The sequence below is a fragment of the Euphorbia lathyris genome, chromosome 2, assembly GCF_963576675.1.
Source record: "Euphorbia lathyris chromosome 2, ddEupLath1.1, whole genome shotgun sequence".
NCBI classification, from domain to species: Eukaryota; Viridiplantae; Streptophyta; class Magnoliopsida; order Malpighiales; family Euphorbiaceae; genus Euphorbia; species Euphorbia lathyris.
In genome coordinates, this window is record NC_088911.1 from 10,118,815 (window position 1) to 10,132,404 (window position 13,590).

The 13,590-nt window shown below is 33.2% G+C and overlaps 1 protein-coding gene across 1 annotated transcript; it reads left to right on the forward strand.

Annotated features, from left to right (window-relative positions):
* The first annotated feature begins 4,443 nt into the window (after positions 1-4,443).
* LOC136216557 (uncharacterized) lies at positions 4,444-13,293 on the forward strand. The gene is made up of 12 exons (XM_066003099.1): positions 4,444-4,735; positions 6,921-7,005; positions 8,029-8,080; positions 8,175-8,195; positions 8,288-8,341; positions 8,872-8,922; positions 9,561-9,623; positions 9,781-9,846; positions 9,997-10,035; positions 11,385-11,501; positions 11,592-11,684; positions 12,795-13,293. Exons 1-12 carry the CDS (start codon positions 4,639-4,641, stop codon positions 13,068-13,070), a joined length of 1,014 nt encoding a protein of 337 aa, XP_065859171.1. The 5' UTR covers positions 4,444-4,638; the 3' UTR covers positions 13,071-13,293.
* Positions 13,294-13,590: the final 297 nt, after the last annotated feature.

Below are 13,590 nucleotides of genomic sequence, written 5' to 3' on the forward strand. Positions count from 1 at the left end.
TTAATTATCTTTGTTTTTGGTTGAATTTATGAAATAAAACGTCAAGCTAACTCGGCCCCTAAGATTTGTATTTCAGGTACGAGCAAGGAGTGAAAATCCACTCAATACGCGAGGCGTATTTCCCTTCACGCGAGGCGTGAAACATGGAGTCAGAAATAATTATCCTATCCACGAGCACCATGTGGAATCTAGTCAGCATACGTGAGGCGTACGCCAATTTACGCGAGGCGTATAACACATGTCAAAAATAATTGCCTAATCCTGAAAAGTCAGACTGCATTGTCTCCTAGGTCAACTATCGGTACGCGAGGCGTGTTTTGGGATACGCAGGGCGTACATGATGTATTTCAAGCAATAAAACGCCAGGAGCCCAAACACGCGCGACGTATATCACTATGCGCGGGGCGTGTTTGAGACAACAAGATCCGAATTGGTCCACATGCATGAGATTTCTGACGGAATGGGCATACACGCAGGGCGTACACCACCATACGCGGGGCGTATTATGGGATTTCTGCACAAAATGATGTTCCTCCATGCTTGCACCTTATGGAATTACAATCTTGCCCCTAGCTTGATCTATAAATAAGAGTGACTAGCACTCATTTAAGCAGTTTTGAGCTTACACCTTCAACCATCTATCACTTAACATACCTTGTATCATATATTTCTTCATATATACTTTTGTAGATAGAGATTTTGATATATAGTTTTAGATTCGGTTTTTATGTAATAAAACTCTCCCACCTTGAGAGCTTGTTCGTTCATTCCGGCATTTTCTCGAAGTTCCGTTCCACCTTCGTTCACCAAGCTCGAGAGTTCCACCTCCAAGTCCTAAGAGACGGCCTTGAGTCCGGTTAGCTAGTTCCGAGGGCCGATTCTTCCCTCTTTACTTGCTAATTAGCTTGATCTCATCCTATGTACTAGGCTTGGTTGTATTCTATATTTTTATTCTCCATAGTTATAATTTATGATTTGCAATTTCAGTTTCTATATACGTGTTGATGTTTATTGCTTGTTTTGATACTCATAATTGACTGTTGTGTAGGGGAACGCGATTTCCGGCGCCATTCGGGCTATCTTTAGGGATTCATATAGGTGTTGCCTTACCGGAAGTGACAAACCGGAAACCGTAAGAATTGACACACCACAGAACTTACGGGCCCTAGTTTCTGATCCCCAGCATTAGACACGCCTTGACTAGGAACCACGTAGTCTAAGTACCTCACGGGTCGGTCGAACTACACGTAGTCGTCTTTGCAAGAGTAAATCGTCAACCGAATATATTCGGAGCTTTTGCCTATTATATTTATTACTTATCGTCACCCATATCATTCCGTGGAGTTTTCCATTACATAAATCTGTTTCATCTATAGTTAGGAGTAGTTTGTAGTTGTATCTCACACCAACCTCAAAGTATTCACCGCTTAGATAACGTATAAAACCGAGTCGTCTAATACTTGCAGTTATAAATCCCGTGGATTCGATACCCGGTCTTAACCGAATTATTACTTGATACGACGGGGTACACTTGCCCCTAAGTAGTGACGTCTAGTAGATACAAATCACTCAGAAAGACCACATCCATAGTCATAGCGCAATCATCGTAATATACATTTCGTCGTTAAAAAGAACACTACTAGAAGGCACCCATCAATGAACAACTAAAACCGGAAAACACAAAAGTGTCAAAAATTACAAGAAATTCTTATGTTTCTCAAGGTAATTATTCGATTTTTTTTCATATGTTGTTGTTATTTTTGTTCTCAATTGTGTTGTTATTTTCTTTTTATTAAACAATAGTTGTTATAGTTTCATTTTTCAGAGATGAAATTCCATTTTTGTCGTTACCCAGGTTCCATACCTCTCGCTACCTTATCCATGTTTTCTTTTTTATTTGTCATTTTTTTCAAAATGACTAAAATAAAGATTTTGTAAATTTGCATTCTTTTTTAGTATATGTTCCTAGGTGTTATCGTTTCGATTGCTAATTCTTAACTAAAATTTAGATTTTCGGCTTTATATGAACTCAATTTTTAGTTTTAATTGAAGTAAGATTAATTTTTCTAATTCGAAACATGTTGAAATCCGCTCATTTTTTTTTTAGTTTGAGTTTAGCTAATTGATATGGATTGTATTTTTTATTTTTATGCATTTTGATACAAATAGATATAAAGTTTCAATATAAATTATGTTATATTAAATTATGTTATAAAGTACAAATAGATATAAAGTTTATTTTGATGTTCATTGAAGTTTGAGACATATTAAATAAAATATTAAAGAGATATTGGAATATTATACTTACAATGAAGTTTATTTCAATATAAATTATGTTATATTATTATTATTATTATCAAGAAGTTATTTTTTCCCAATTTTCTAGACAAGGAGATTGTAAGCGTCTAATACGCTTGATAAGATGTTTATTCTTGAAGAATGTGGATTATGCTAGATACGAATTCAAAATCAAGGTAAATAAAAATAAATTTTGATGCTCAAAATCCTAAAAATGTACATTAATTATGGATATTGAGATAATTGTTTTTGCAACATTGGCTTATATAATTTTTAACTATTATATTATGGGTCGTACAAAATTGTTAGTATTTCAAGAGTTTTTAATAGATGAAAATGAAATATGATCATAGGACAAATTATTGAAAAATATTAATTAAGAAAATATTATTATTTGAATCTCTTCAAATTCTCAAATGTTGAGCATAATGATTCTAATTAATATAATTAATTTCACATATTAATTATAAAACGTTTTTTTTTGTACTGAGTGGTTACAATTGCGATTAATTCTATTTAACTAAAATTAATTTATGGACTTAATACTTCATTAAGAAAAAATAAAATATTTAATTAATGGGCAAAAAATATTTTCACTCTCCTCTTTATACACTTAGGTCTCGACATTCTCTTTTATTTAAAAAAAAAACAAAAACCTGAGAGGAAGATGGTTCTCTCCTAATTATCTTTTTCGTCCCTTCATTTTTTTTCAATTCTTTTGTTTGTTTTTCTTACTTACAAAATTCAAGAATATATAATTATTAGAAAATATTAATGAAGTCAAATAAGTGATATCTGTGAGTATGGCTGATATTCTATATAGTGAAAGAATGAAGAACAAATTGATCGAATGTCTTGATGAGATATTACGAGATGAAAATAGGAGAAATCATCATCTTAAACTGATTCAATTAGATATATTGGGTTATTGTAGAAGAATGAATAATTGAATTCGAATACTTGGTGATCATGAAATTCCATCAACCAAAATAATTATCATCAAGATGAATTTGTGACTAATTCTTACGAATTTTATTTTTTTATATGTAACATATTGAATTGATAAAGTTTCTTCATATGCAACATTAGAAAAGTATTGATTGTAATAGTCTATAGAATAATATATTGATGTTGCTTCCATTTTAACATAGATTATAATTCTTTTGTATCGTAGATATAATATTTAATTTTAATTGTAGTTTAATTTAATTTTTGTTTAACCTATATTGTAATTCTTTTGTATTATAAATATAATATTTAATTTTAATTATAATTTAATTCAATTTTTGGTTTTTTTATTATATTTTAATATATTTCTTAATTAATCTGTTATTTTATTATTATTGTTTCACATAATATTTGGAATATGAAAATGTATTAAAATTCCTAAAAAGTACAAATCATTGAATTTTGTAAAAATAAATAAATCATTCATCTTTAGTTAAAATTCTATAAAAAAAAAGTAGTCAATTATTTTTAAAATTAATTTAATTTGAATTATCGTTAAAAAATATATATTAATTTCAAATATACATAATATAAATTTTTTTCATAGCATGGTATAAATTATTTAAAATTAAATATGTCAATTTATTTATTTATCTAAATTATATAAAAGTTTCATACTCCGTGCATTGCACGGGTTTTCGACTAGTTTTTTAATAATAATTTATTATGGATAAGTCTCTCTCCTCATACTATTCGTAATGTAATAATAAATAATAATCTTAATAATAAAATAATAAATAAGGAGTGAATGTAAGAGCATTGTTGGAGATTATATATCTTAGCCACTCTTAAATTACTAAGAGTTAATTTTTTATATTATTTTTAGAAAGTTCACTACGAGTTTCTTAGGTAAAGACTATGCTTACTTTGTTTTTAACAAAGTAAGCCTTACTTTGTGTGTTTTTATCATTAGATTAATTTTCTAATTCATAATCCAATGGTAAAAACACACACCAAGTAAATGGTACTTTGTCAAAAACAAAGTAACCATAGGAGGCACCTAGGCTCAGATTGTTACTTTTTTACATAACTTATCCTCTTTTTAGTTATTGGATAAAGGTCAACCTTTGTAATGATAACTAAGAACCTTTGTAATGATAACTAAGAACAAGTAAATTTTGTTTTTATCAAGCCTTTTTATCTTCTCAGCCGGATGGTTCCAATTTCTTACCGAACATTCCGTTGGGGCTGTCAGTTTATGGAATGGTAGTTGTATAGCGCTCTCTCAACTTCCGACAACCCAAACAATCATCACTTCTTCTTCAACCCTGACCTGACCTGAGTTTTTTTTTTTTTACCGCCGATTTCCCAGATTCAACCTCATCAATAGCAATGGCTTCTTCTTCAACCTCCTTTTTTACCCTATTACTCTTCTTCACTTTCTGTCTTCTTCCAGTTTCTTACTCTGTTCCCTTCATTGTTTTACACGGTAATTTTCTTTCTATCTCTGTCCTTTTTTGTTCTTTCGCTGTGATTTGAGATTGTGCATTTATCAATTTTGTTTCTGGTCTCTAATTCACTATGTAGATATGAGTTTATGCATCATAAAGTTTGAGGGGTTAGAGAGAAAAGAAAAAGAGTGGAAGAGTTTAGATTTTTCTGTGGTTTTGATCTGAGGAAACAGAAAGGGATAAATCTTCACTTGAACTGAACTTGACCCAATTTATTGTCTAGTGTTAAGTGTTAAGGTATGTCTAGAATCTATTTAGTTTAGTTTTTATAATTAGAATATGAATTGAAACTAACTCTCCAACGAAAATGATACAATGCTGATTTTGTAATTTCTGCCAAGTTTGGGGTTTTGTATTTTCGCGTTTTCCGACCCTATTTTCATTAGAAACAAGCCAACAATCAAAACTCATGGCTTTGACATGAATCCGTGCTCTTTCGGTCAAATTTAGAGGTTTAGTGTTATTTTCGAATTAATTTGCATTTTCCTTTTTAGTTTTCCATTTCTAATTAGGATTCTATTTGCCTATTACCTGTACTCTGATTACTGTGATTCACCGTTAGATCTAGGCTCATTATAATCTACGCTTTGGGATACTTTGTAGGATTATAATGAGCCTAGATCTAACATTCGTTTTCCAAAGTTCTCTTGAATGTTGAGGGTTATTGATAGATATGCGTGTATCAACTATTTATAATGTGTTCTTATTACTTTCCGCTACGTCTGAAAAAAATTATACTTACTTGCGTTGAGAGTTTTAGAGCTTTTGTTCTAGGAATATGCATGTTTGAACTTTTGGATGTAATCGGGTTTTATGGGATTTGAGAATTAAAAACTTGGGTAAAGAATGTGATTTTCTCAAACATGCCGATTACTAATAAATTATGTGCTCCACTCTTCAGTAGATGTAGAAAAATAGCCGAATCACGTAAATCTTTAGTTCTTGTGATTACACGTCTAATTTAGTGTTTCACATATTCTTTCGGAAAATATCTGAGATTCTTAGTGTCCTGTTGCACGGATGCGGAAACTGAAACGGAAACTGAAACGGAAACGATATTGGGAAACGTAATTTCTGAAAAACATAGGAAACGGAGACGTGGGGGAAACGTGTAAATATTAAAAATATAGGGGCATATTTATAAATATTAAAAATATAATAATACATTAAATAAAAACAAGATTGAAGAACAAGATGAAAAAAGTCCAAGCTCAATCAAAGATTCAAGAGACAAGGATTATAGGAGAAAGAAATATGAATAAGTTCTTTAAATTGAAGTATAAAAGGAAGTAATTATCTCTCAAATACAAAGTTTCAATTTTCCTAATCTTAGATTAAGAACTGCAAAATAGAAAGTTTGAATTTCCAGAATTTTAATCGAAATAGGTGGGGAAACCGTTTAAAACTGAGAGACGCGTTTCATATTTTTGGTAATTACGGAAACATGTCCGGAAACGTTTCGTATCAGTTTCCGAGAGTTTCCGTTTCCCAAATCTTCCGGAAACGGAGAAACGCTTGTCATGAAGAGTTTCCGTGCATTATAGTTAGTGTCGGTTTAGGATCATAAGAAGGCCATGGAAAGCATATATTTAGTTCTAAATTGCTTAGAAATAATGCTCCTTTTTTTCTTCCTGAATTCATGTTAAAAAGTGGCAGAAAATAGCATGATTTCAGATCTCATTTGACAGCTAAAACTTGGGATATGCATATGTATGATCTTTTGGTTGTAATCGGGTCTCGTGGGATTTGAGGGTTAGGAAATAGTCTGACTCAATACTATGCAGATATTATCTGCTTTCATCCAAATCCAACAACTTGGGCCACGACTTTAGAAGACATCTATATTTATTGAAAGGCACCTATCTATTATACCCCCGGTCACTTTCTCTTAATTTCTGATGTGGGATTCAATTCATTTCGGCTCTCGTTCCCATCCTTAGGGTAGTTCCTACTCTGACGCCACCCACTCCGGACTGGGTCCTTACATAAAGGATGGGTTTTCCTTACTCGTGTACCAAATTGCGGATTACTAATTAATTAAGTGCTCTCCTCGCTCTGAACCACATGAACCTCTTAATTGCATGTTTAATTTCCTATTCTGCATATCAATCTTATTATAATCAACAACCGATCCCGTTCCTAACAGATGTCTTTCTGTATCAGGTATTGGCGATAAATGCAGCAATAAGGGGATCACACACTTCACTGAGTACTTGAGTAACTGGTCTGGAGCTCCAGGATATTGCCTGTACGTATTGTCTTTATTCGGGTAAATTACATATGTGGTGTACAACCTTTAACCTCATATCACACTTTGGTGTACACATAAGGTTTGATAATGGGGTAAAGATTGTACACCACGTATGTAATTTACCCGCCTTTGTTTACAACAATTCACAATTGTAGATGTTATGTTTCTATATGGTGATCTACCCTTTCTAAGGACCATGGGCTAACTTTCAACTAGACTTTTTACCTATTTCTGGGACTGAGGACTCAGTTCATATGACTTTTATAGGCAGCATTGTGCAGGGCCTGAGGCTACAGCTAGGTAGGGGTAGAAGTTCTATAGTGGTTTGGTTCGGGACCAATTGGTTTTAGACCACTCATATGATGACACATTAGTAGTGTACTGACGTGTCGTCCCAGACCATTCTAGATTTTCAGAGGTTAGGGTCTGTTTATCAGTGGCACTTCCGTCCACTCAAGGATAAGCGCAAGTTGTTGTCTAGACGTTCTTATCTAGATATGGGTTTTACGGAGTCAATGATTAATTCTTGGTGATGCTGCAGCGTGGGTTTGTATTGAAAAGCGTATATAATCCAGAAGAACCTATTATCCCACTACTAAGACCCCATTTTTTTGTCGGAAAATATTGCGTAAAGGAAAATTTTCTGTTGGCAAATAAAGTATTTTTCGGTGTTTGGCTACAACACCAGAAAATGGGAAGAAGTGGTGGGCGTGGGCCTAAGCAAACAAACACCGAAAAATAAGGAAAATATTTTCTTGCACAATATTTTCCAGCAAACAAACTGGCCTAAGTATACTCCTTCAGAATGCTCAGAGTTTCTTCCCAATAACAAAAACTCACCGGATCCAAACATACACCACCCTCCCAAATTTCGGCACTTTGAACTCTGTTTAGATTGTAAAAATTTAGCATGATTATTAGTATTGGAGCTTTATTCTGATAATGTGTTTAGATGCATTTCAATGTAGAATTGAAATTGCACTTGTTAGAAATGGTCATTGTTCTTACTTATCTCTGCAGAGAAATTGGAGATGGATCCTGGGATTCTTGGACCATGCCCCTTTTTGAACAGGTGATGTATGAATTGAGTTTGAGCAAGTTTCATCAATAGAGTAATGGATCACTATTTAACAGTGTGTTTCTCTCTTTTACACTTGTGGTTGCAGACAGAAATAGCTTGTGAGCAGGTGCTAAAAGCAATTGTGGAAATTGTTTTAAGATTGCAGTTGCACTACTACATGTTTAATCTGCAAACAAAAATTTCCATTTCAATTGACAGGTCAAGAATATGAGTGAACTTGCTGATGGCTACAACATAGTTGGGCTTTCTCAGGTTATTTTTACTTTGTAATTCTATTTTGGTCATCCATTATTATAGGCGTAATACCTATATGCACGGTACGAATTATTTCTAAAAAAAAATAGCTAGGAAATGGTAATGAAAACGGAAACAGAAACAGAAACGGACGCTAAACGTGAAAACGCTAGTGAAGCAGAGTTTCATGCAACATAGCGTCATAAAATTTTCAAGTTGATCATAAAAGCCGATTGCCCCCTCTCTGAACTTGGAAAATGACCAATCAACTCAACTTGCTTAAATTGAGCTACTCACCCCTGAACTTGCTTAAATTGACTTACTGCCCCTGAACTTGCTTAAAATGGTCTATTGGTCCCATGAACTTGTTTAAAAGAAGCTATTGGTCCTTTAAACTTGCTTAAAGTGACCTATTGAACTTGATGAACATGACCTATTAACCTTCTGAATTTGCTTAAAGTGATGTGCCCTTCAACTCGTCCAAACCACTTCTTGCTGCGCCACATAGGACTCGGCAAATTAATTATATTACTTTATGCAACTTTCAGGGAAACATGGTTGGTCGAGGACTTATTGAGTTTTGTGAAGGAGGACCTGCTGTAAGTACTATATCTAATTTCTTTTTCCTGCTGTTCTTGCTGATAGATAAGTTTCATGAATAGGTTTTATTATTATATCTGATATACCTTAACACGCAGGTTTGAAGCATGTATGTTCATCTTCTTACTATGTGTGTTAAAATTCCATTTACGAACTGAGATTTGAACCCTCGACCACTTGATTTAAGAGACTCTAATACCAAGTCTAGAAGATGGTTATCTCAAAATGGTCACTGAACTTCAATTTGTCTCAATAAAATCATTCAACTTTGAATTTTGTCTCAATAAAGTCAGTCCAGCGACTTCAAGAGTAAAAAAACATCTGAAATATGACGTGCTTCCACGTCAACACTAGTCAACTTTCACCGCTAACCGAAACGACATGTGGCTTTTCGGTGTATTTTTGCTTTTGAAGTCGTCGGACTGACTTTATTGAGACAAAATTCAAAGTTGAATGGTTTTATTGAAACAAATTGAAGTTGAGTGACCATTTTGAGACAACCATACAAATTTCAGTAACCAACAGTGCATTTAACCCGATAAATAAGATCTAAGAATAGCTTTTTACTACTATCTCTTACAGTTTTGATATACTTCATCATCACTAATTCCTTCCATTTTTGTTATTTCCTTGACAGGTTAAGAATTTTATCTCACTGGGTGGTATGCATGCTGGTATTGCTTCAGTTCCACTTTGTGGAGTAAGTACTAGACCCTTTGTTCTCCCTAGTTTAGTTTCATATAAACCAGACAGTTCGAGGAATGGTGTCATAATCGTGTCATATGATCTATGCTCGAGATGTTATTGGGTTCGTATGGTCATGTTTATAATGCTTTCTAGTTTGGCTAATTTTGCAGTCTGGCCTGGTGTGCATTCTTGTAGATGTTTTATTAAAATTAGAGATCTACAGCAGCTACGTTCAGGTATGAATCCCTTGGGGAGTTCGTGTTAAATATCTCACATTGTTTAATTAAGGAGCTTTACGGCTATTTATATACGCTCCTTTTGAGGCAATCCTTGATTATTCTATAATTTTACTTGTTGAGTTTTGTTTTATGTGATTAATTTTGCAGGAACATTTGGCTCCCGGTGGTTATATCAAAATCCCAACTGTGAGTCTTTTTCTTGTTTCCGCGGAAGCACAGATCTGATTTAACATATGAAATAATATAAATTAACCTTTAACGTTTTCAAGCAAAATTAAATTTACCCCTATTTAATGGTTTGACAAGTATTTAGCGCATTTTAGCAAGTTTTTTGTAACTATATTAGTAATATAATAAATATTTTAGACATGATTGATATTTGAAAGGTACCATGTAACATCAACATTTTCAAATTTTTTATAACGGTAAAATTGATCTTGATTAGAAACATTATGGTTAAAAATTTATACCATTTCGTACTTTAAGATCAAATCTGCATTTTCTCGAAAACGATGGCATCAAATTTGGCTCTTGTACTTTTCTATTATCCGTTGTTATTAGGATTGGAACTCCCTACTCCTTGTATTGGGAGGTTGCTAGGAATTGAACCCTTGATCACTAGCAGAAAAGAGGTACGGATACTGCCCTATTAAGAGCTTGACTTGAAAAAGATTTTTTTTCTTCCTTACCTTCTTCTTTTATTCCACTCGTACCTTGTAGTCGATCTTCCCTTTCACTACACCCTTTGGCGGAGGCTAACCTTCTAGCTCGCTAAGTTATTTGTAACTCTGTCCGAATGCTATATTGACGAACCTTTTATAAGGCCAAAGACTTTTTTTTACCTTTCAAAAAAAGTTCTTTGAAACAATCTCTACCCCATCTATGACCATCTTGTCACTCCGCTGTGAAGTACAATGGGCTTTCGATTGTCGAAGAGATTCTGATACCATATCAATAATGGGGTTACCAGGATTCGAGTCATCTATGATGCACAGAAACTCTTCATGACATGCTGGCAGATGTGGGAAGCGGAAACTCTCGGAAACGGATACGAAACGTTTCCGTAATTACCCAAAATATGAAACATGTCTCCCAGCTTTTAAACGGTTTCCTCTGTCTATTTCCATTAAAATTCTGGAAATTCAAACTTTCTATTCTACAGTTTCTATTCAGTCTAAGATTAGGAAAATTAAAACTCTTTATTTGACTGATAATTTTTCTATTGTATCCTTCAATTTAAAGAATTTATCTATATTTCTTTCTCCTATAATACATATCTCTTGAATCTCGATTGAGCTTCTAGTTTCTTTAACTTGTTCTTAGTTCTTATTTTTTTCATATTATTATATTTTTAACATTTATAAATATCCCCTATATTTTTAATATTTACACGTTTTCCGGTATTCATTTCTGTTTTCTTTTCCGTATCCGTTTCCGTTTCCGTGCAACATAGGTTAACATTGTGTTCAACATTATATTCTATTTCATTTAATCCTCTTTCACTTAATTTCTTCTTCTTCTTCTTTACTCTCTAGGACATGTCTGCTTATCTAAAAGGATGCAGGTTTCTTCCTGTGCTTAACAATGAGATTAGCCAGAATTCTACTTACAAACAACGCTTTACAAGCTTACAAAATCTGGTTTTAATCATGGTCAGTCCACTTGTACTTTTTCTTTTTCAATCTAATCCAAATAATTTTCAGTTACTATTTGTTTTTGACAAGCTTAGGCATGTTTATCAGTTTGAGCAGGATTCAGTTTTGGTGCCTAGAGAAACCTCCTGGTTTGGTTATTATCCAGATGGGGCTTTTACTACTGTTCTTCCTGTTCAAGAGGTAATTTCCTATTTCTCATAACAGAGCCAAGGTAGTTGCTGAATCTAAATCTGAATTTTGTGCTATTTTAGGGGTGAAAATTGGTTTTACCTTGTCATAATCGTATTATGTTAACTCGTATTATCGTGTCAAAAATTCTAAACTTGCTTGAAGTGATCTATTGACCCTTTAAACTTGCTTAAAGAGGCTTAATAACTTCGTAAATTTACTTAAATGATCTATTGGCCTCCTAAATTTAATTAAAGTGATCGGCGCTTCAATTTGTCCAAATCTCGACTTTGCTTCGCCATGTTAGACTTAGAGGATAAATTATATCACTTTAAACAAGTTATGGGGTTTAATGAGATATCTCCAAAATTCAAAGGCCAATCACATTGTTAGGACAAAGAACAGATCCAAGGGGCGCAATGGGGGCTTGAGCACCCACTTCTCGGCGGAAAATGACGCACATAGAAACCGTGTCTGTAGCTTTTAATTTTTTATATAAAAACACCAAAAAAATATTAATTAGACACTCATAGATCACTAGAGAACGCTTCAAGCACCCTTGTCAATGAATCTTGCATCCGTCCATCCCTGATGTATTAAGTCTTTTATATATTTAACATGGTACATCTAGGGCTGAGCATGTTGGAATTCTTGAACCGGACCGAATACCCGTCCAAAATCGGATTGAACTGTTGACTTTTTCTTTAGGATACCGTTGACTTAATTAGGTACAAGAATGGATATTTTCAAATTCATAATATTACTAAGGGGCCGTTTGTTTCAGCGGTTTACTCTTTGCTGTTGCTGTTTGCTAATAGGTAATAGATATTAGTTGTTTTTTCTGCAAAAACAATTGTTTCGGAAAGGCAAAAAGCAGTTCCGAAAAGTGGAAACAAACGGGCACTAAGTAAATATGTTGGAGATTCCGGAACCAGACTAAATATCCGAAAAAAGAAGAAGATACATAACCAGATTGAACTATTGACTTTTTTTTCAGAACCAAACAGAATTATTCCATTTTTCAAATCTCCTAATTGTACCGAACCGTAATCATCCTAAGCATTTCTCATATGTTTCATTTGATGCAGCTTCTAACACTATTTCATTTGTATTTATGAGCAGACCAAACTCTACAGTGAAGACTGGATTGGACTGAAAACACTAGATGAAGCAGGAAAAGTGAAGTTCTTCAATGTTAGTGGGAATCATCTTCAGATTTCTCGAGATGATATGAAGAAATACATTGTGCCTTATTTGGAAGATGAAGAAGAACAATCATATCTACATCTACAGAGAATAACAGATTCTAAATCTCATAGATGGCTCTCATCAATTACTAACTTGTTTTCTGAATTTCTTGGGTTCATGGAGGATCAAAATTTGCTGCAAATTCTCTAAGTACTCACATATTTCCCCAAGAATGTTGGGACAAATGAGTTCATTCTTCTTATTAATTCTTAAAAGAAAATGAACCCCCGCCACGTGTATCCCGTTTGGGAATGTCCAATTGTAAGTAAGTTTGAGTTATCGGTACAAACTAAAGATCTCTATAAGAGTTTATGGCGAGACTTATAGATTATCTACTAATTAACTGTTATTTATCTATAAAAACTAAACTTTTAGAAAATATCGTTCATTCATTTTTAAATTTATATTCTTAACAATTATGGAGAAAAAAAAATACAATTCTTCCTCTTCTCAAAATCGAACTTCAAATAATATTTAAAATAAAATGATGAATATTCATTTTATTTTCTAAAATGCCAATAAATTTTAAATTTCTCATAGTTATCAAATTCTCCAAAGTTTTCGAATTTTGTTAACTACAAAACCCAACTGAATTTCGGAAATCAAACAAATCTGGGGACGTTTTGGAGAAATTGAAAGAGAAAAATAGTATTAAATATTTTAATATTTA

Excerpts from the sequence above, each read along its gene's own strand:
- LOC136216557 (XM_066003099.1), top strand. The coding sequence starts at position 4,639 with ATGGCTTCTTCTTCAACCTCCTTTTTTACCCTATTACTCTTCTTCACT. Across the intron at positions 10,036-11,384 it reads GTTATATCAAAATCCCAACT|GACATGTCTGCTTATCTAAA; the intron begins GTGAGTCTTTTT and ends TTTACTCTCTAG. Across the intron at positions 11,685-12,794 it reads CTGTTCTTCCTGTTCAAGAG|ACCAAACTCTACAGTGAAGA; the intron begins GTAATTTCCTAT and ends ATTTATGAGCAG.